The sequence below is a fragment of the Phascolarctos cinereus genome, unplaced genomic scaffold (assembly GCF_003287225.1).
Source record: "Phascolarctos cinereus isolate Bilbo 61053 unplaced genomic scaffold, phaCin_HiC Scaffold_1;HRSCAF=81, whole genome shotgun sequence".
Taxonomy (NCBI): domain Eukaryota; kingdom Metazoa; phylum Chordata; class Mammalia; order Diprotodontia; family Phascolarctidae; genus Phascolarctos; species Phascolarctos cinereus.
This window is the reverse complement of record NW_027555514.1, coordinates 201,523,700-201,546,142: the sequence shown is the minus strand read 5'-3', so window position 1 is coordinate 201,546,142 and position 22,443 is coordinate 201,523,700. Positions and strand designations below refer to the sequence as shown.

The window sequence follows — 22,443 nt, the reverse complement described above, 5'->3', positions numbered from 1 at the left end:
TCTTTTCCTTTTCCTCTAATCATTATGACTATAAATTGTTTTGTTTTCTTAATTGGAAAACTGTTCATATTCTTTGACCATTTATCAACTGGGAAATGAAGTGTATTCTTATATATTTGAATATTATATATTTATATGTGCTTCATTGCCAGTGGCACCCTCCATCAAAATGTAGTTATCCTGTTTATCCCTGTTAGTTAATCTATTTTAGCCATAACTTTGTCTGAGATAATAACAGCCATCCCTGCCCCCTCTGCATCAACTGGAGCACAACAAACTCCACTCCAACCCTCCACCTCAACTCTGTGTCCACCTCTCAATCCCACATGTGCCCACTGCAAACTCCTAGACTGTGACCCTCAGTCCATTCTGCTATCTGCCATCTGCCTCTGTTCAGTGGGTGAACTCATCCCACCCAACAAAGCCACAATAGCTATTTGTGAATTTCCCTCCATGTTATTTTTACTCATTGTTTTCTTTCTCAGCTTCTCTTTTCACTCTGTTACATTGTTTCCTGAATTCAGATTAGACTAAGGTTCCAATATTAGCAGCTTCCCCCCCCACCTGTTTCCTTTATATTCTTCCTTTCACGCCCATTTTTATGACATAATTTCTCTTTTTAACCTCTTTCTACCCAATTTTGTTTTTTTTAGAATCACCTCATCATCCATAACACAGCCTCAACTTTGAAACTATCTTAGTAATGATAACATTTTAAGAAAAATATTCCTAATAATAACTAATAATTATTAATATTAATAACATTTTAATTTATTATAAGTAAACAGTTTGACCTTAATTAGTGCCTTATAATTACTATTATGGTCTTTAATTATTTCTTTATATTTCTTCTATATCTTTTATATCAAAATTTCTATTGAATTCTGGTCTTTTTGTTATTAATACATGAAAGTTTTTTTAGTTTGTCAAATGCCCTTTTTTTCCATCCAGTTTGGCTGCATAAGTTATTCTTAGATGCCACTCCAGCTCCTTTGCTCTTCAAAATATAGTGTTCTAAGACCTATGGTCTTTTAGTGTAGAAGCTGCAGGGTCTTGTAAAATCCTGGTTGTTTTTTCCACAGTATTTAAATTGTTGTTGTTTTATTTTCATTTGCTTGCAATATTTTCTCTTTCACCTGGGAATTTTGAAACTTGGCTATGACATTCTTATAAGTTTTCTTCCAAGGATCTTTCAGATGGTGATTGGCGGATTCTTTCTTTTTCTGCTTTACCTTTTTGTTCTAGAACTTCAGGGCAATTTTCCTGAATAACTTCTTATAATATTGCATCCAGATTATTTTTATTTATTTATTTATTTTTTGGTGAGGCAATTGGGATTAAGTGACTTGCCCAGAGTTACACAGATGGTGAGTCCAGATTTTTTTTTTTGATTATAACTTTCAGGTAGTCCAACAATTATTATATTGTCTCTCCTTGATCTGTTCTCCAGATCAGTTGTTTTTCTAATGAGAGATTTCAGATTCTCTATTTTTTTTAGTTTTATTATAACTTGATGTCTTAGAATGTCATTCTATTCCACTTGCCCAATTCTAGTTTTCTTTTTCTTTTTCTGAAAATTTATTTTTAGTTTTCAGCATTCACTTCCACAAGATTTTTGAGTTCCAAATTTTCTCCCCATCTCTCCCCCCTGCCCCCCCAGACAGTATGCATTCTGAATACCCCTTCCCCCAATCAGCCCTCCCTTCTGTCACCACCCCCTTCTCTTATTCCCTTCCACTTCTATTTTACTTTAGGGCAGGATAGATTTCTATACCCCATTGACTGTATATCTTATTTTCCCATTGCATGTGAAAACAATTTTTAACATTTGTTTTTAAAACTTTGAGTTCCAAATTCTCTCCCTTCCTCCCTCCTTCCCCACACCACCCCCGCATTAAGAAGGCAAGCAATTCCATATAGGTTATACGTGCAAAATCATGCAAAACACTTCCATAATAGTCATGTTGTGAAAGACTAACTATAATTCCCTCCATCCTATCCTGCCCTCCTGTTTATTCTGTTCTCTCCTTTGACCCTATCCCTCCTCAAGTGTTTGCTTCTGATTACCCTCCCCCACAATCTGCCCTCCCTTCTATCATCTCCCCCTTTCTCCTTATTTTCCTGTAGGGTAAGATAGATTTCCATACCCAACTGAGTGTGTTTTTATTCATTCCCTCCTGAAGCCAGATCTGATGAGAGTAAGATTCATTCATTCCTTCTCATCTCTCTTCTCTTCCCTTCTACTATAAAAGCTTTTTCTTGCCTCTTTTATGTGAGAGTTTACCCCATTCTGCCTCTCCCTTTCTCTTCCTCCTAGTACAGTTCTCTCTCTCATCCCTTAGTTTTGTTTTTTACATATCATCTCTTCATATTCAACTCACCCTCTGCCCTCTCTATATGTATATATTCCCTCCAATTACCCTAATGAGTCTCATGAGTTACAAATATCTTTCCATGTAAGAATGTAAACAGTTTAACTTTAGTAAGTCCCTTATGATTTTTCTTTCCTGTTTACCTTTTAAGTCTTGTATTTGAAAGTCAAGTTTTCTATTCAGCTCTGGTCTTTGCATCAAGAATACTTCAAAGTCCTCTATTTCATTGACTCTATCTTCCACATTGTCTTGGGCTGGAAATTTGTTTCACTCTGTCATTTTGTGGGTTCTGCTGCTCTAGAATTTGTTTTGAGTCATTTTTTATAGGTATTTGGAGGGGTTTAGAGGAGAGCTCAAGCAAGTCACTACTTTTACTCTGCCATCTTGGCTCCACCACCTAATTCTAGTTTTGAAGGAGTTATTTTCTTCTTTGAGATTTTGCTTCTCTTTTTCTAATTGGTTAACTTTCTTTTCATAATTTTCTTGGATTGCTTTTATTTTCTAATTTTTCCTCATTCTTTCTTTGATTTTTGAATTCCTTTTTCTTTTTTCTTTTTCTTTTCTTTTTTTTAGGCAGTTGGGGTTAAGTGACTTGCCCAGGGTCACACAGCTAGTAAGTGTCAAGTGTTTGGTTTGAGGCCGGATTTGAACTCAGGTCCTCCTGACTTCAGGGCTGGTGCTCTATCCACTGGGCCACCTAGCTGCCCCCCTTTTTATTTTTTCCTTAAGATTTTATATCTCTTTTTCTAATTGGTTAACTATCTTTTTATAATTTTCTTGAGTTGCTTTAGTTTTTTTCTAATTTTTCCTCATTTTCTCTTATTTGATTTTTGAATTTCTTTTAAAGTTCATCCAAGATTTCTTTTTGGGCTTGTGACCATTTGACATTATTCTTTAGGGTAGGAGTGGCTTTTTTTCACTCACTGTCTTCCTCTAAAATGAACCCAGATCTTCTTTTATGCCAAAGTAGTTATCAATGGTTGGGTTCTTTTTCCTTTCCTTACTCAATTTTATTTTTAATTTGTCGTATTTTGTATTTAGCAGTTTAATATTATTATTATCAAGTTTTAATCTGGAGTTGTGGATATTGCCGTAGGCCTCAAGTCCTTCTTATTGTTGTTTTCTCAATTTAATCTAGGAGTTCAACCACAGGGACTTCTCTCTTCCTCCCCTAAACCCCAGCCATATTGTCCCAAAAATGTCCTTTCTCCCTGGGGTACCGCACTCTCTGGTCTTGTACTTGCTTCTCTTCACCCACACCTAGGGATCAAGTCTGGTCAGCTCAGCAAGGCCTGGCAGGAGTCCTTCGGTTTTCCCTTACTCAGCCATCTGCTGTTCTTTAGATGAAAGTTTGTGAATTAAAAATTCGTTAGGTGAAAGTACCTAAGGAACTTTGTGAGGTAAAAGTTCCTGAGGTAAAATTTCTTGAGGCATAGTCTGCTTCTCTCAGGGCCTGGTTGATTCAGTGAATCTTGCTGATTTACTGAAGTTAGCCTGAAGGTGTTCTGACTCTAAGGCCACTTGGCTTTAATGGCTGTCATAGTTAAAGAAGTTAGAGAATGCCCTGGCTATGGAGTCACAGGACCTGTGTTCAGATCCTACCTCTGAGGCTTATTAGCTATAGGCTTGGGCATATCATTTAACCACCCTGGGCCTTAATCTGCATGTTTTTATCTGTAAAATGAGAGGGTTGGATGGCCTTTAAGGTTCTTTCTGTTTCTAAATCTATAATTATATAATCCAAAGTGCACAGTTGGCTACTTTCATTAAATTATGATACTAACTTTTCAATCCTATATGCCAGCTATGCATTTTTTTGAGTTATAATTCCACTGGTAAATTCCATCATCCTTGATGCCAGTTATTTTCATAAACCACATCAGAATGAAACAGACTAGAGAGAATCAGAAATAAAGGAACTAAATAACTCAATGTTGAATAAACTCTAAACAATGAGTTATTTAAGAAAGAATTCTCTATTTGATAAGAACTTCAGGGAAAAACTGGAAAGTGTTCATTCTAGTAGAAATTAGACTTAACTCAGTGTCTTATGCAATAAATTAAAAATATTTGTGATCTGAATATTAAAGACCATACCATTAAAAAAATAGATTGGAAACAAATATGGCATTTGATAGGTGATATATTCTTAACCAAACAAGGAATAGAGGTAATTACAAATGATAAAGTAGATAACTTTGGTTACATGAAATTGAATGCTTTTTTACAAGCAAAATGTGTCTAGGGTAAGAAGGAAAGCAGTCAAATGAAAATAAAATCTGTAAATATTTCTTGGATAAAAATTTGGCAGATAATTCACAGAAATATGTGTGTATGTGTATGTGTGTTACCAAAAGCAGTTCCCCAATATATCAGTGGTTAAAGGATATGAATAAACAGTTCTCAAAAGGATAATTGCACACTATTAATAACCACCTGAAAGAATGTATCAAGTCACTAATGATTAAGAGAGACAAATCAAAACAGCCCTAAGGTATCACCTCACACTTAACAAATTGGAAAAGATAACAAAAGATGGTCAATGTTGGGAAGGGTTTTGGAAAGGTTGGTATTACTAAACCAAATCTAATAGGCTTTTCTCAGTCCTCATACTTCTTGACCTTTCTGTCAATCTTGACACTGCCAATCACTCTCTTTTCTCTTTAGGTTTTTGTGACACTGATTTCTCCTTGTTTTCCTATCCATCTGACTTTTCCTCTCTTTCTCCTTTGCTGGATTGTCATCTGGGTCACACCCACTAACAGTGGGATCCCCTAAGTTTCTGTCCTGGATCTTCTACCTCTATACTGTTTCCTTTGGTGATCTCATCAGCTTCCATGGTTTTAATTATCAACTCTGTGTAGATGATTCTCAAATCTGCTTGTCCAGTCGCAGCCTCTCTGCTGACCTCTGGTCCATCCACAGCTGTCTATTGTATCTGGATGTCTTGTACACACCTTAAACTTAACTTGTCCCAAAATGAGCTCATTATCTTACCACTCAAACCTTGCCCTCTTCCTAACTTTCCTGTTACTTTCTAGGTTACCAGCATTCTCTCAGTTAGCTAGGCTTGCAGTCTTGGTGTTATCCTCGACTCCTTTCTCACCCATCCCATGTCAACTCTTTTCATTACATCTCTAGTATATGCTCCCCATTTTCTCTTCTAACCCTGCAGTCATGCTGGTACATACCCTTTTCAACTCATGCTGTCCTAGTAGACTGTTGGTCTCGTTGCTTCAAAAATCTTGCACACGTTTTACTTTCTAGACTCCTCTTCTAGGGAGATGTCATGGTATGGTGCATAGAATGATTGTCCTGGAGTCTAGAAGAGCTGGTTACAAATCATGTTTCCAACCATGGATAAGTCTGTTCCTTCCTGGGCTTTGGTTTCCTCCTTTATAAAAGAGGGTAATAATACTTGCAGTAATTACTTCACAAGGTTGTTATGAAGCTCAATTGAAGTAAAGTTCTTTGTATACCAAAAGTCATGTATAAATGTCAAGTGTTGTTACTGTTCTACTCTTCTAGGTTATGATCATGAGCTAATTAATTCTCTGGCTTTCCATTTCAGCTCTGAGCTTAGTTCTTAACAACCAGCTATACAAATAATAGAATCAAGCAGCAAGCTAGAAGTAACAAAATGGGTCATCTTGTCCTTTATGGCCTTCCTGCATCTCTAGCCATTAAAACTTTACTTCCACCTAGTGGTGGTATATGGTAATTCAGATTATAAAGTTGAATACAGCTTGAAAACAAAAATATTAGGAACCTTTAGCTCTCTTGTTTTGCATGGATTCTCTAAAAAACTCCCTTTACAAACTGTTGAAATATTTTAACCGTTCATGGAACTCCTGTGCTTCTGGTCTCTTATCCATTCTCTTTTTTTGATAGAGCCTTTCCTAATTATATAGAACCAACTAATGTAGACATCCTTGGTCCAGATATTTAAGAATCTCTTACTTTTTCTCATCTTGACTTTGTGTATATGAATATGAATCAGAACACTGATGATGTATATCTCATAGTCAGTGCATTGTTAAGTGACCTGGTGTAATTTTTCTTATTTGCATTGTAAATGATCTTTTGTCCAAGAGAAAATGAATCAGTCTGTAGTTTCTATAAGCAATCAGTCTATAAGCATTTATTATATTCCAGGCACTGTGCTGGTTTCTAAGTATATAAATACAAAGAATGAAACAGTCCTTATTTTATCTGTTAATTTTTATTTTTTTCTGATTTAACAAATTTTCCATGTATATAGTAGAACAGAAAAAGAAGATTGTACATGAAACGGTAGGTCTTTATTATGTACTGCTTGCTTTTCTTTTTAAATATGTGATAAGATCATTCTGTAGCTTTCAAAACTGTTCTACTTATGTGGCCTTTCTGGCTTTCTTTCTGTTCTTTCCTCTCCATTAAGAAAAAAAAAACAGCAACAAGAAAACAGCCATATAGTCAAGCAAAGCAGATTCTCACTGTTGTTTTCATTTGTGTGTCACATACCTAGTCTGTTCCATTTATTGAATTGTTTTTCACCCAGTACCAAATTGTTGTAATGATTACTGCTTTGTAATATATTTTGAGATATGTAGTACTAATGCTCCCTTCCTTCCTACTTTTTTTTTTTAATTTCCCTAGATTTTTTACCTTTTCTCAGGAAAATTAAAATTATTTTTTTCTAGCTCTATGAAGTAATCCTTTGGTAGTTTGATTGTTATGGATTGTTATGGCACTGAATATGTAAATTAATTTGGGTTTTTTCATTTTTATTATATTGAGTTGGCTTACCCATGTGCAATAACTATTTCTCCATTTAATTGTGTCTGTCTTTATTTCTGTAAAGAGTGTTTGCTAGTAGCACAGAGGAACTAGCATAGTTCCTCTGTGTGTCTTGGTAGGTATAAATGCTAAGTATTTATATTTTCTGGAATTATTTTTTTTATTAATTTATTTTGATTTATCAACAATCACTTCCATATGCTTTTGAGTTGAAAATTTTTCTCCCCCTTCCTCCCCCTCCCTCCCCAAGACGGTGCACAATCTGACATAGGCTTTACATTTACATATCCATTAAACATATTTTCACATTAGTGAAGTTGTAAGTAAAAATTAAAACCAATAGGAGGAACCATCAGAAAGATGAAACAAAACTCAACAGAAGGTAAAAATAAGTGATAACGATTCTACTTCCATAGTTCTTTCTTTGGATGTGGACAGCATTTTCCATCCCGAGGCCTCTGGAGATGTCTTAGATCCTTGTAATGCTGAGAAGGGTTCAGTTTAACAATATTAGTCATCACATAATGTGGCTGTTATTGTGTACAAAGACCTGTTGGTTCTGCTCACTTCACTCAGCATCAGACCATATAGGTCTTTCCAGGTTTTTCTGAAGTCAGCCTGTTCATCATTTCTTATAGCACAATAGTATTCCATTACATTCATATACCACAACTTGCTCAGCCATTCCCCAATTGATGGGCATCCTCTCAATTTCCAATTCTTTGCCACCACAAAAAGAGCTGCTATGAATATTTTTGTACATGTGGGTCCTTTTCCCATTTGTTTGATCTCTTGGGATATAGCCCTAGAAGTGCTATTGCTGGATCAAAGGGTATGCACATTTTTGTAGCCCTTTGGGCATAGTTCCAAATTGTTCTCCAAAATGGTTGGATCATTTCACAACCCCACCAACAATGTATTAGTGTTCCAATTTTCCCACATCTTCTCCAACATTTATCATTTTCCTGTTTTGTCATGTTGGCCAATCTGATAGGTGTGATGTGGTACCTCAGAGTTGTTTTGATTTGCATTTCTCTAATCAATAACGATTTAGAGCATTTTTTCATATAACTATAGATGGCTTTAATTTCTTCATCTGAGAACAGTCTGTTTATATCCTTTGACCATTTATCAATTGGGGAATGGCTTGTGTTCTTATAAATTTGTCTTAATTCTCTATATATTTTAGAAATGAGGCCTTTATCAGAGAGACTGGTTGTAAAATTTCTTTCCCAATTTTCTACCTTCCTTCTAATCTTAGTTGCATTGGCTTTGTTTGTGCCAAAACTTTTCAATTTAATGTAATCAAAATTATCCATTTTGCTTTTCATAATGTTCTCTATCTCCTGTTTGGTCATGAATTCTTCTGTTCTCCATAGATCTGATGGGTAAACTATTCCTTGTTCTCCCAGTTTACTTATGGTATCATCAGTCATGAACCCATTTTGACTTTATTTTGGTATATGGTGTGAGATTTGGGTCTATGCCTAGTTTCTGCCATACTCTTTTCCAGGTTTCTCTCAGCAGTTTTTTTCAAAGAGTGGGTTCTTTTCCCAGAAGCTGGGGTGGAATTATTTTTAATGAAATTAATTTCTCTGTCTCTTCTTGTTGGTTTCTTTTGGTAGCATATAGAAATGTTGATGATTTACATGAATTTACTTTATGATCTGCAACTTTACCAATTTTTTATTTCAATGATTTTTAGTCAATTCTTAGGATTCTTTAGATAAGCCATCATATTACCTGCAAAAAGTGATAGTTTTCTTCCCTCTTTACCTGTTTAACAGTCTTTCTTTCTTTTCTTTTTTAGTGGGGCAATTGAGGTTAAGTGACTTGTCTAGGGCTGGTGCTCTATTCACTGTGCCACCTAGCTGCCCCAATAGTCTTTATTTTCAAGGAGCTTATGTTATATCAGAGAAGAGACCTATGTCTATAAAATAAACAGAATAAGTATAAGTCGTTAAAAACAAGGTAGTTAGATAAGGGAGAGCACTAATAGGGGAATCAGGAAAGATTTCATGTAGAACTTGAATAGTATTTGAGCTACTTCTTGAAGAAAAGTAAGGATGGATTTGATGGGTTTAGAGATGAGGAGATAATACATTGCAGGCATGGGGGACAACCAATTCGTGGAATTCATGTAGAATGTCACACGTAAGGAAGAGTGAGAAAACCAGTGTGGTTGGATAATTCAGGAAGGAGTATAATATGTAACAGGTCTGGAAAGATAGTTTGGAGCCAGATTGTGAAGGCTTTTAAAACTGAACAGAGGAATTTATTTTTTGATCCTACAGGTAACAGGAAGCTACTGGAGTTTATTGAATAAGGGAATAACACTATCATATCTATGTGGAAGGTGGTATGTGGAGGAAAGAGAGTTAAGCCCAGTATAATAATAATAATAATAATAATAATAATAATAATAATAATAACTAACATTTATATAATGCTTTAAGTTGCAAAGCACTTTATTTGCTCCTCACAACGACTGCTAAGTGATTTTACCCAGGATTATATGGTTAGTGTGACAAAAATGTCCCTGAATCCATTGACTAGGAACGGCCAATCACCAATCAACAACACAGAAAAGGAAATACTATTATGTGTTTTTATTATATTTATTATGCTCAGAGCACAGATAATACTGAACACTGACCAGTAAATAAGTCAGTGATTCCTGAGCATCTTTGTAAGTTACCTTATATAGGATATGGTTACATAAACAGGATGGGTAAAATGGAAATTTACAGATAAAAGAAAGGGAAGAAGAGGAAGGCATTTCCACATTAGAAAAAGCAGGAAGCTAGTTTTTTAAAACGGGAGCAGTGCTTGTTGTCTTAAGCTTGATTTTTGCAAACTTCAGTAGGGTATGTGATGTACATGTTTAAAGCAAATGGTGTCAGGAAGCCTGAGCCAGAGTTTTTCCTATCACATTCTTTTTGTCCTAGATTGCATTTGTGTATTTTAGCTCACATTCTTACATGTTCTATCAATCTCCTCTCTAGATACCTTCATATAAGTTTTTTTGGCAGACGTTTCTGATGCAGTTTAGGGGTGCTGGAACCCCCCAAATTTCAGGGTACAGGGTGGCATTGCCTGGAATGAACTCATGCTCTCAAACTGTCTTCCAGTCAAGTGGCAAAGTTTATTATGACACCAGTAGAAGTGGGTGAGGTTCCTTAGGGAACTTGCAACCTGACAGGAATGATGTTAAAGCTTGTATGGAAAAGGGACAGCAAAAGAATGCCAGATATGCTAATTAGGTGATAGGGATGGTGATAGTGATGAAGGGTAGGGGTGGGGGTTTGGAGGGTGGGAGTAGGGAGTGGTCAGTATATGCAAGTAGTCTAGGTGCTGGACTACTGGAATGTATGGGAAAAATCAGGGAGTCAACAGAGATAGTTTTGTTGAGGGGACAAGATAGAAGGGTTGCTAGAGCATGGTCCCTGAGAATATGGTACCTGAGAAAGAGTCCTTGGACCAGCACCTTGCACTGATATCAAAGGAATTACAAGGTCACTTCTGCATGTGCCTGTAACAAGGAGAGAATTTTCTCACAGGGGCTACTGAGATTATGGGTGCTTCCAAAGACATAGTCTCTGCCTTTTGGGGTCCAGTTCCCCCCCCCCATTTCTACAGGCAGATATAAGTGCTGTAATATAATGAACACAATAATACAGCAAAATCAATATAATAACAATTCTTAGTATTATGTAATCCAGAGTTTTCATAATTTCCATGATCCAACTCGTTTCTGGCAACCAACTCCAGTTAGATATCCATTCATGTTTAAGTTCCTCCAGACCCTTTCCAAACTCTCCCAGATGATTCAGGTACTAATAGTAAGGGTTTGGCCAGACACACATGGGCAGCTAGGTGGTGCAGTGGATAAAGTGCCAAGCCTAGAGTCAGGACACTAGCCTCTGACACTGGCTGTGTGACCTTGGGCAAGTCACTTAACCCTGTTTGCCTCAGTTTCCTCATCTGTAAAATGAGCTGGAGGAGGAACTAGAAAACCACTCTAATAGCTTTGCCAAGAAAACCTCAAATGAGGTCATGAAGAGTCAGGCCTAACTAATCTACTAAACAACAACAGACGTGTGCAATGTTCAATTAATATGCATTTGAACAATAAGTTTCATAGTTCTCTCTTCTTGGGTTTTGCTGTTTTCTTCATGACTTCTTCTGTTTCCGGTAAATATTTTCCCTTGGAAATTCTGTGTCAAAGCGATCAGCCCTTCACCACTGTCTACAAATTGTCCAGCTTGATCAAGAGACATGCATCTTTCAATCAGCGTATCAGTGTGTTTGACTGGAATGTTAATACTACCTTGAGGGAGGGAAGATTTGCAAAGGTATTTTCTTCAGTAGATCAGTTTTCAGGGTTCTGAGCCATTTGTGGAAGTTTTTTAGGTAATGCTGCTTAAACTTGTTAGTGGGGGGAGGTAGGTGGTGCAGTGGATAGAGCACTGGCTTATTATCTGCGAAGAGCTAAGTCTATCAAAGTCAGTAATTGCATTGTGGCTGTCACTATGTACAATGTTTTCCTGGTTCTGCACATTTCACTCAGCATCAGTTCATGTAAGTCTTTCCAGGTTTTTCTGAGATCTGCCTGCTCATCATTTCTTATAGCACAATAGTATTCCATTACATTCATATACCACCACTTGTTCAGCCATTCTCCAGTTGATGGGCATCCCTTCAATTTCCAATTCTTTGCCACCACAGAAAGAGCTACTATAAATATTTTTGTGTATGTGAGTCCTTTTCCCATTTTTTATGATCTGTTTGGGATACAAACCTAGAAGTGGTATTGCTGGTTGAAAGGGTATGCACAATTTTATAGCACTGTGGGCATAGTTCCAAATGGCTCTCCAGAATGACTGGATCATTTCACAACTCCACTAACAATACATTAGTGTTCCAATTTTCCCACATCTTCTCCAACATTTATCATTTTCCTGTTTTGTCATGTTAGCCAATCTGATGGTTGTGATATGGTACCTCAGAATTGTTTTGATTTGCTATTCTCTAATTAATAATGATTTAGAGCATTTTTTCATGTAACTCTAGATGGTTTTAATTTCTTCATCTGAAAAGGTGCGTGAGGAATAACATGGAATTGTATCTATATCCCTAATATCTAGTATATTACCTGGCACATTAAAGGAGTGTAACAAAGGCTTATTAACTTGAGTACCTTTTACCTATTTTAATGGCTATATTTGGTGGAAATGCTTCTTTCTCTAAATGACTAAAGGTGAGAGCCTCTATATAAAATGTATGTATCCAAATAAAATGTATTGAAGGATATTCTGTACTACCAACTTAGACATCAGAAAAGTTAGGTAATAAGGTGTTTGTGCTTGGACCCCAGCCCTAGGACCACATTTCTCCACAGCCCAAAGAACCTATCTCTGGCGCAACCTCATGAGTGGGCCCCAGTAAGGCAAACTATCTCTCCCTGTTACAAGAACAAGCTGACATCTGTAGAATTTCCCTTGTATGAATAGTACTATTTTGTATTAGCAGAATTATCATGTACTGATTCGCACAGTTACTATATACAATGTAGAGGTCAAGCTATGGACATCAACTCCTGAGGCTATCTTGTTAACAGATGTAGCCGACCAAAATCAAACCCCTTAGAAATCCTCTTCCTAAGGGTTTCCAGTGGTGAATGATGCCAATGCCCAAGGTACAGAAACTATTTTCCTTTTGGAGCTGACCACTCCTTGATCCAGCACCACCTAAAGCTTGGTACACGATTCACTGAACTTTTTCTATATAAGCTTTAGCATCACCCTTATTAAGTTGTAAGTTCCCTAAGGAGCTATGCCCACTTTGTTAATGTGATAATACACTTTTTGCCACTTGACTGGAAGACTGCTTGAATCCCCAAATTCTTTCCAGATGACTCTGCCCTTTACCTCAATAAACTGCATCATAGAGATGGGAAATGCTGTGAGTTCTTGGGTTCTCTGTCTTTAGGTGAGCTTCCCTTACTTCTCAGAGTGACCTGGTTGTCAGATCAGCTTGAAATGAGGGTTGGGAGCAGCAGCAGCAAAAATGAATTTGGCTTTTCCTTTTTTTAGAAACAGAAGGTCCCATCTATAACACAAGGTTAGTTATATTTCACCAATTTTCTTTGCTTCCCAGGGGAAAAGTGGAGGTAGGTAGAAGCAAATGTGTTATCTTCACTCTCAGATTACTTGACAGGGTGAAAAGGGAGAGAAGGAAGTGGTTATCCCTGTTTTCATGGAGGTAGGATTTTTGGCTTTTATGGCTTTGGCCATGAAATAGTCCCAGGGCTTAGTTCTCACTGATAGGAGATTAAGAAATCTGAAAACTCTCAGTGCTTGAGTATATTATGGGAAATGAATAGAAGACCTGTACATTTGTATATATTCTGATCCTTTTTTGGTCAACATTTGTATAGCTACCATTGACAAAACTAAAAAGAAAGGTACCAAAGTTTGTTTGTGGACTGAATTCTGATTTAACATTTAATTTTCTTGAGCAAATCTCTGGATTCTAAAGCATGTTGAAAAGGGAGGTAATTACAAATGTGGGGATGCATGCAAATAATGGCAGTTTGTTGACATTCAGAAAGGAGGGATGGTACTTGTAGTTAAAAAAATTCTAAAAAGCAAATGTCCAGTGGGAATGGTCATAGCAATCATAAACCAAATATTGTGAAATAAATTGTTGCATTCGTAGTGTAGCTGGTCCTGGTACATGTGAGTATAACTGATAATTCTATAAATATGGATAGTATGTAAATCAAGAATTGCATGTATTTTTAATTTATTTAAGTTCTATGTGAAAGTGACCTACCTCCCCTAAGGAGCTCTGCCCGCTTTGTTGGCATTATAATACACTTTTTGCCACTTGATTAGAAGATTGAGTCCCTGAATTCTTTCCAGATGACTCTGCCCAGTACCTCAATAGTTTTGGGTCCCTGTACTCCTCAACCACATCGTAGAGACAGGAAATGCTGCGAGTTCTTGGGTTCTCTGTCTTTAGGTGAGCTTCCCTTACATTCCCATTATGTGCTTTTAACAGTATGTGAAGATTAAGTGAGGGTGATGGCTCATAGGTAAAATGGAAAGATATAAAGGTGGAGCATTTTTGCATTAGTTAATCTGATTCCCAAATATATTCACAGTAAGTTTTAAAAGGATTACAGCTTTGATGCATGTTAGATTTCTTGAAAAACTGAATTTTTTTTTCTCATTTACCATAATTAAGAATTAAGACCATAATAAAATTGTCCACTTTATTAGACTTAGTAAAATTTTGGGAGACTGGGGCAATGTTAATTATTCAGATATAATATGATTTTATTTTTTTTCTTGAAATCTTATTTTGTGGTACATCAGAAATAGGTCATATTTTAATTTCCTTTAAAATAAGCTTGAAAGCTACATATGTATTATTACTTATATTTTAAAATTTTATTGAGATCTTTTGTTTTATATGACCTTTGTTATTTAATAAATCCCTCTCCTGTTCTCTCCCCTTCCAGCGAACCATCCTTGTGACAAACAATTTTTAAAGAGGAAAAAAGCAATTCAAAACAACTAACGAGCACATTAACTCAGTCTTATAGTATAGGTAGTAGTAGTAGTCCCCCACATCCTTAAAGAAGGGAGAGGTGTGCATTTTCTCCTCTGTTTTTCAGGGTTATCATTTTTATGTAGAGTTTAGTTTCATTATCTTCCTCCAAGTTTCTTAAATTTTAATAAAACATACTGTTAGTAAATGTGAATTTTCATGTTTCTTGTTTTTATATAGGATTTTAGGTTGCTCCAGCATTTTATGTGAACTGGAAAAGAGTGGATCCATGAACTTTTAAACATAAACTATATAAATGAGTATAAATATTTGATGAGAAACTTCCTTATCTTATGAAGAGAAGATGAATAAGACAATAACTTCATCAACATATGTAAGGTGCCTAAATGTTGGCCTGATTAGGCAGCTGGCAGATTTTATTGATCCTCAGGAAGGATGGAAGAAGTTAGCAGTTGATATAAAAAAGCCTTCTGGAGATAGTAGATATAACCAATTTCATATAAGGTAAGGCATTAAAGTCCCTTCCTTTGGAAAATGGTAATACCATATTTCTTATATCAAAAGACATACATTAGTACATTCATTCAAAAAGAATTTGTTGGGTATCTGCTGTATGCCAGGCACTGTGCTAAGTGCTAGGGATATCTTTGCCTTCAAGGAGGGGCAACTAGGTGGTGCAGTGTCCTGGAGTCATGAAGATCTGAGTTCAAATGTGACCTCAGTTATGGCTATGTAATGCTGGGCCAGTCATTTAACCCAGTTTGCCTCAGTCTCCTCATCTGTAAAATGAACTGGAGAGGGAAATAGCAAACCACTCCAGTAATTTTGCTGGGCCAAACCCCAAGTGGGATCATGAAGAGTCGTACATGACTGCATACATAACAAAATGCCTTCAAGGAGCTTGTATTCTATTAGGGAATTTCCTGACTACATAGTTATAAATATTCATAAATACTCAAATACTATAGGTCCTGCATTTCAGGTAATGGGCTACAAAGGAGGAGGTTTGGGGAGAATTTTGACATTTTTGCTTAGGTACCTAACATTTAAACTTGAAATACTATTTAGTATTGTGATATTATATGTAGAATCTTTGGTTAGAAGTTAAGATACTCATCCATACCATTGAGTCAATGCTTGATCAGCTAAGAACATATCAAAATGCATGAATTTAATAGTGATGATATTAATTGCTATTTGTACTACACTGGAAGGTTTGCAAAGTGCTTTACATATATTAGATCATTTGATTTTCCCAAGCACTCTGGTGTAAGTAGTGTTAGGTGTTATCATTCCTATTTTGCAGATAAGGAAACTCATATTAAGGATAATAAAGATATCTCTGAGGTTGAGTAACTTGGCCATTGTAATAGATAAACACCTGAGTTCTTTCTACAGTATCCCCAACTCCCTTAAGTTGTTGCCTATGGGGTTTTATGTCTATAAAACAAATACACAATTTGCCATCTAAGTAAATAACAGTCCTGGTATTGCTGTGATCTGCAAATGTGGCTTTTATTTTTATCAGTCAGTGTAGCCACAAAAGTACATCGTGATCAACAGAGAGAAAGAGAAGCTTCTCTGTGGTTTTCAATCTGTCAGTAAACGTTCATTAAGAACCTCTTATGTGCCAGGGACTGTACTAAGTGCTAGAAATACAAAAAGAGGCAAAAACGGTACCTGCCTTCCAGGAGCTTACAGTCTAATGAAGGAGACAACATGCAAATAAAGCAAGCTATGTACAGGATAAATAGGAAATAATTAGCAGAGGGAAGCACTGGAATTAAAAGGGGTTAGAGAAGGTTTCCTGTAGAGGGTGGAATTTTTGTTGCTACTTAAAGGAAGACTGGGAGGTCAGAAGTCAGAGAGGAGGAGGGAAGGTGTTCTAGGCGTGGAGGACCGGCAGAGAAAATGATTGGTGAGAGAGAGAGCCTTGTTCATGGAATAGCCAGAAGGCCAGTGTCACTGGATTGCAGAGTACTTGTTGAAGAGTAAGTCATAAAAGGCCTGGAAAGGTAGGAGGGGGCTAGGTTATGAAGGGCTTTGAATGCCAAATAGAGCGTTTCGTATTTGATCCTGGAGGCAATACGAAGCCACTGGAGTTTATTGAGTGTAGGGGGTGACATGATTGGATTTGCATTTTAGGAAAAGGGAGGATAGACTGGAGTAGAGAGAGATAGCAGGCTGGCAGACCCACTGGCAGGCCATTGCAATAATCCAGACATGAGGTGATAAGGGGCTTACACCAGCATGGTGGCAGTATCAGAGGAGAGAAGAAGTGAAAGGGGCACATGTGAGAGATGTTGCAACTGTGAAATTGGTAGGCCTTGGCAACAAATTGAATGAGGGTGAGAGACAGTGAGTAATCCAGTATGACTTTTAGGTTGGAGCCTGGGAGACTTGGGAGGATAGTGTTGCCCTCTCCAATAATAGGGAAGGTAGGAGTAGGAGGACTAGGAGGAGGGATATTTAGGGGAAAAAATAATGAGTTCTATTTGGGACATACTGAATTTAAGATGTCTATTGGATACTCAGTTTGAGATGTTTGAAAGGCATTTGGAGATGCGAGATTGGAGGTCAGCAGAGAGACTGGGGCAGAATAGGTTTTGATTTGAGAATCATCAGGCTAGAGACGGTAATTAAATCCATGGGAGATGATGAGATCATCATAAAGTGTCAGAAGAGGGAAAAAAAAGATGGCCCAAGATAAAACCCTGAGGGACACCAGTAGGTAAAGGATGTGGTCTGAAGGAGGGCCAATCAAAGGAGTTAAAGGAGTGGGCAGATAGGAAGAAAAACAGGAGAGTGCTATCCTGAAAATGTAGAGAGAAGAGATTATCAAAGAGGAGAGAATGATCCTCAGTGTCAAAGGCTGCAGAGAGGTCAAGGTGAATGAGGATTGAGAAAAGGCCACCTGATTTGGCAACTAAGAGATCATTAATAATTTTGGGGAAAGCAGTTTTGGTGGAATGATAAAATTGAAAATAAAATTGTACGGGGTTAAGAAGAGGGTGAGAGGAGAAAGTGGAAGTACATATTGTAGGTGAACTTTTCAAAGAGTTTAGCTACACAAGGCAGAAGAGATATAGGATGATAATTAGTGGGGATGGAAGGAACGATCAAGTGAGGGCTTTTTCAAGATGTGAGAAACATGGGCATGTTTGTAGGCAGTAGGAAATGATCTAGTAGAGACAGAGAGATTGAAAACAAGTGAAAGGGTGGGGATGACAGTGGAGGTGATAATCTGTTGGAAGAGATAGGATGGAATGGGATCACTAGAACAAACAGAGGAGTTAGTCTTGGTAAGAAGTAAGTCCACTTCATCATGTGAGACAGGGTGAAGTAAGAGATAGTGGAGAAAGCATCTGAGTGATAGGAGATAAGAAGAGGAGAGAAGATGGAGATCACAGAGAAGGTCTCACTTTTTTTTTTCTGTAGAATATGAGGCAAGATTCTTATCTGTGAGAGTGGGGGAGGAGGAGCTGTGGAAATTTTGAGGAGAAATGATAAAGTTTGGAAGAGCCACTGTGGAGCATGGGATAGTGAATTGATCAGGGAGGTACAGCAGCACTGCCTAGCAGCAGTGAGGGCCAAGTTGAGGTTTTGTAACATAGATTTGTAGTAGACAGTTGCATCAGTCAGATCAGTTACATGATTTTCATGGGAGTGATCCAAGGTTTGGCTGGGTGTGACTGGAGATATGATAAGGGGGTTGGGGATTCAGGAGAGGAAGACAATATAGAGTTGAATTTCACCAAGCAGTCACAATGGGCTGAATAGAAGAATGACTAGTGCAGGGAGAAGTCTGGGAGAGAATTGAGGGGTTAAGGGTTTATAGGTCGTGGTACAGATGAAGAGTAGGATTATGTAGGCTGAAGCAGAGAGATGAAAAGCCAACATGCCAGAGAACTTGAAGCCTGAACAGGAGATTGTACTGACTCCCTTATCACTACATTCAGAAAATAAAATTTATAAATAAAAAGATGAAATTCTTAAGAATCTTGAATTAAAATTTATAAAACAGAATTGAAGGTAGTATACACAAATTGCTAGTCAACATTTGTAATGATTCAGATTTTTAAAAATCACCATTTTCAAAAAATAATCTCTTTTAAGAAGTAATAGAAAAATTTTTAGCATTGATGCTTCCATTTTTAATGTAAATATACAAGCAATAGTAGTGAAGATCAAAAGAAAGGTACGTAGCATAGTGTATATGTTTTTCATGATATTGATTTAAATTTAATTATCAAATTAAATTAAATCATATTAGTTTAAATTAAAGATTGAATTTGCATTGTTTCTTAAGTCTCAGAGGGAATGTAAGTAGTACATAAACATATCTTGCTTCTATACAAGGCTACACTGAAACTAAATGAGAGTTTAACATTTGCTTTAAAATCTCAGGAGAATGAAATTTCCCAATTCCTGTTCCTAGTATATTTATATTGCCTCTAAAAATTCTCAGTTTTATTTAGAGATTGATTTTACTTTTTTTGACTCACTTTCTTTCAAGGAGATTTGAAGGATTACTTCAAACTGGAAAGAGTCCCACTAGTGAACTACTCTTTGACTGGGGAACCACAAATTGTACAGTTGGAGACCTTGTAGATCTTTTAATCAGAAATGAATTTCTAGCCCCAGCACGTCTGTTGCTGCCAGGTATAGTTTTTCAAGATTTGATATGGAAGATGCAGAAGTGGAAACATTTCTTCTTTCTCTTTGCTTTTTCTCACAGTAAAGAAAAAGTGTTTTGTTTTTACCTTTCTTCCAATCTTTTGGTTGGCAAAGATCAATGAATTCTAAATTAGTAGGTCCATGATTCCATTTTAGAGTACCTATATAGATGTCACCATCTCTAGCCCTTGAAAGCAAGAGCAGGTGACCTTGCAGTGATGGGAGTTTCAAATAGATATAGCCCTCAGAAAACCTATCAGTTTGAATTTCTGTATGTATCAGGAAATTAAATGTTCTTTTGGCATCATAATTTTCATCTCCCAAACCTCAGCCCCTATGACATTAAAACATGGACTGCTCTTTTTACTTTTCACTGTCTTTCATATACATCTTAATCCTTATCATCTGTCTTGTTATGCCTGTCGTTTTATGGGGGGGCAAAATGTCAAAATTGGACTATGTTAAGTGGAGCAGGGTGGTGCTGGGCTATATCAGTTGCTTCATTTTCTTTAATGGAAAGATAAAATATCTTAGTTAACTTTGCAGATAATGTTCCAGAAAATGTTCATATACTTCCACAAGAAGCCGTTCAAAAGAAATTGCTGCCTCTTTATGATGAAGAAAAGACATATGTGAAACCTGTATTTATTCAGAATCATGAACAAATCTCTTCACCTCTGGACTCCTCAAGTCCAGACATGAAAAGTTTAGAAGTTAGCGATACATGTAAGTAACTTAAAAAAACTTAATTTAACAAAGATCTCTATTGGTTTCCAGTATTGAATTTGTAATAGAAGTAGCTGTACCTATTTAGAATTAAATTTAGAATTATTTTGTTGACTATTGAAGATATATTGGAAGCAAACAGTGGGGTACATGTCTTCATCCTGATATATTTGCTAAGTACCCAAGTATATACTTTGTTGAGCCATCCTCAGAAGTTCTTAACTTAGAGACTGAACTTTTTAAGGAAGAAAAAAAAATATATATATATATAGAGAGAGAGAGAGAGGGAGAGAGAGAGAGAGAGAGAGAGAGAGACACCTTTATTTTGATATAATTGATTTTCTTTATAATGAGTATTTTGTGAATTTAAAAATAATATTCTGATACTTTTTTCTACCTGTGTAATTATTCTTTTTTGATATCCTTAGTCATAGTCATCTTCTCACTTCCTGAGTTTGGATGTCCCCCAAGTATCTAGCTTAGGTCTGTCTCTCTTAGTGACCTCATCTGATCTAAATTCAGTTGTCACCTCTCTGTTAATAACTCCTAATTAATTATATTCAGCTGAAATCTTTTTCCTGAGTTCCAGTCCAACAGCTCTGTCTTTCAGCTGTCACTACTAGATACCCCATTAGCAACTCAAATTTAGTATGTCCTAAACTAAATTTATTATCTTTTGTTATAAATTCAGCCTGCCTCTCCTTGTAGCTTTTAAATTTTTTTAATGGCATCATGGTCCTCCCAGATAACTGGGCCTGAAAATTCAGTATAATATTTGATTCTTCCTTTTGAATTCCACATATCTAAACATTTACCAGGTCTTTTCAGTTCTAATACTACATTATCCCTTGTTTCTATCCCTTCTTTTCTATTCCCACTATTGCTACTCGTAACTCAAGTCCTCATTTCTTCTTCTCTGGTATTACATAATAATGTCCCTTCCTATAGTCTCTCTTTTTTCCAATCATGCCTTATGAAGCTGCTAAAATAATATTTTAAATTTACAGGTGTGATGCCACTAACCTGCTCAAAGATGTTTTAGTGGCTCCCTGCTTATAGGATAAATAAAATCTCTAAGCCTAACTTTTAAGGCTGTAAATAGTGTCTGCAGTCTACCTTTCTGTCTTTCTTTCATACTACTCTCCTTCATAAGTTTTGGATTTTAGCCAATCTAGGCTGATAGCTTTTTCTCAAACTTTTCTTGCAGTCTTTTGCCTCCATGTATTCAGATAAGCTTCATGTCCTGTCTCTTAACATTTACTACTTGTGTGACCCTGGGCAAGTCACTTAAACACCATGGGTTTCAGTTTTCTCATCTGTAAAATATGGGTTAGGAGCATTGATGAAGATGGTCTTTGAGGTCACTTCCAGTTTTAGACTTTTGATTTCTCATGCCTTGAATACACTCCTATCTCTGCTTGTTGAAATCCTCTCTTTAAGGAGATGAGAAGATTGTAAGAAAACACTTATCTGCCTTTGAATGAGTTAACTAACTAGACTGAGACAAACTCTGTCCCAGCTTACTGAAAGAACTAATGGGATGTGATTGATGAAGCATTGTCACAGAAGCAGAGTATTTGAGAGTTGTGAGGGACCTCAGTGACCATCTAGCTCAACTTATATATAAAAGAAATCCTCATTATAACATAAATTTTCTTTGAACTGTTGAGGAGAATGAGAAGGTTTGTGTAGGACTAGAAAAGTACTTTTCTTTTAGATTTAAAAAAAAAAAAGAAAGAAAACTGAAGAGAATAGAATCTGTAAGCTTTAGATAGGCCAGTGATCTTGGCTTGAATTTCTGGCCAAACAGGGCTTCTTAAACTTTTTCCATTTGTAACACCTTTAGTGCTGCGTTTTTTTTTTCTTAGGCAGTGGGTTAAGTGACTTACCCAGTGTCACACAGCTAGTAAGTGTTGTGTGTCTGAGGCTGAATTTGAACTCAGGTCCTCCTGACTCCAGGGCCGGTGCTCTATCTAGGTGCCACCTAGCTGCCTTACCCCTTTAGTGCTTCTTAAACTGTGGGTCATCACCCCATGTGAATTGTTTAAGAAGGGCTGTGTCTAGAATGTATCATCAAAGGAATGGTTTGTAAATATTTAGAAAAGGAAGTAGTGATCACAGAGAGGTGGCACTGCTTTCTCATAAAAATTGTGTGAAAATTAGATATTTTTTCAGATAAAATAGAAAATAATGCACTAGAGAAAGTAGTTTTAGCTATTTCCATGGTTTAGGACATTCAAAAACCAAACAAGGTAAAAACTCCACTGCTTACCACACTCTAGCAGTAAGGCTGCACATTAGGCTTCCAACA

The 22,443-nt window shown here is 36.6% G+C and overlaps 1 protein-coding gene across 4 annotated transcripts in view; it reads left to right on the top strand.

Annotated features, from left to right (window-relative positions):
• IRAK4 (interleukin 1 receptor associated kinase 4) overlaps window positions 1-22,443 on the top strand; it is a 73,818-nt gene that overhangs the window by 3,915 nt on the left and 47,460 nt on the right. For 2 of the 4 annotated variants that reach the window (XM_020973727.2, XM_020973730.2), the window contains exons 2-4: window positions 14,949-15,233; window positions 19,246-19,391; window positions 19,941-20,132. In XM_020973727.2, the coding sequence (XP_020829386.1) occupies window positions 15,073-15,233; window positions 19,246-19,391; window positions 19,941-20,132 (499 nt within the window). In that variant the 5' untranslated portion in view covers window positions 14,949-15,072. Of the gene's footprint in view, window positions 1-14,077; window positions 14,178-14,948; window positions 15,234-19,245; window positions 19,392-19,940; window positions 20,133-22,443 lie in introns of all 4 variants that reach the window. The other 2 variants (XM_020973728.2, XM_020973729.2) reach the window with 2 other exon arrangements.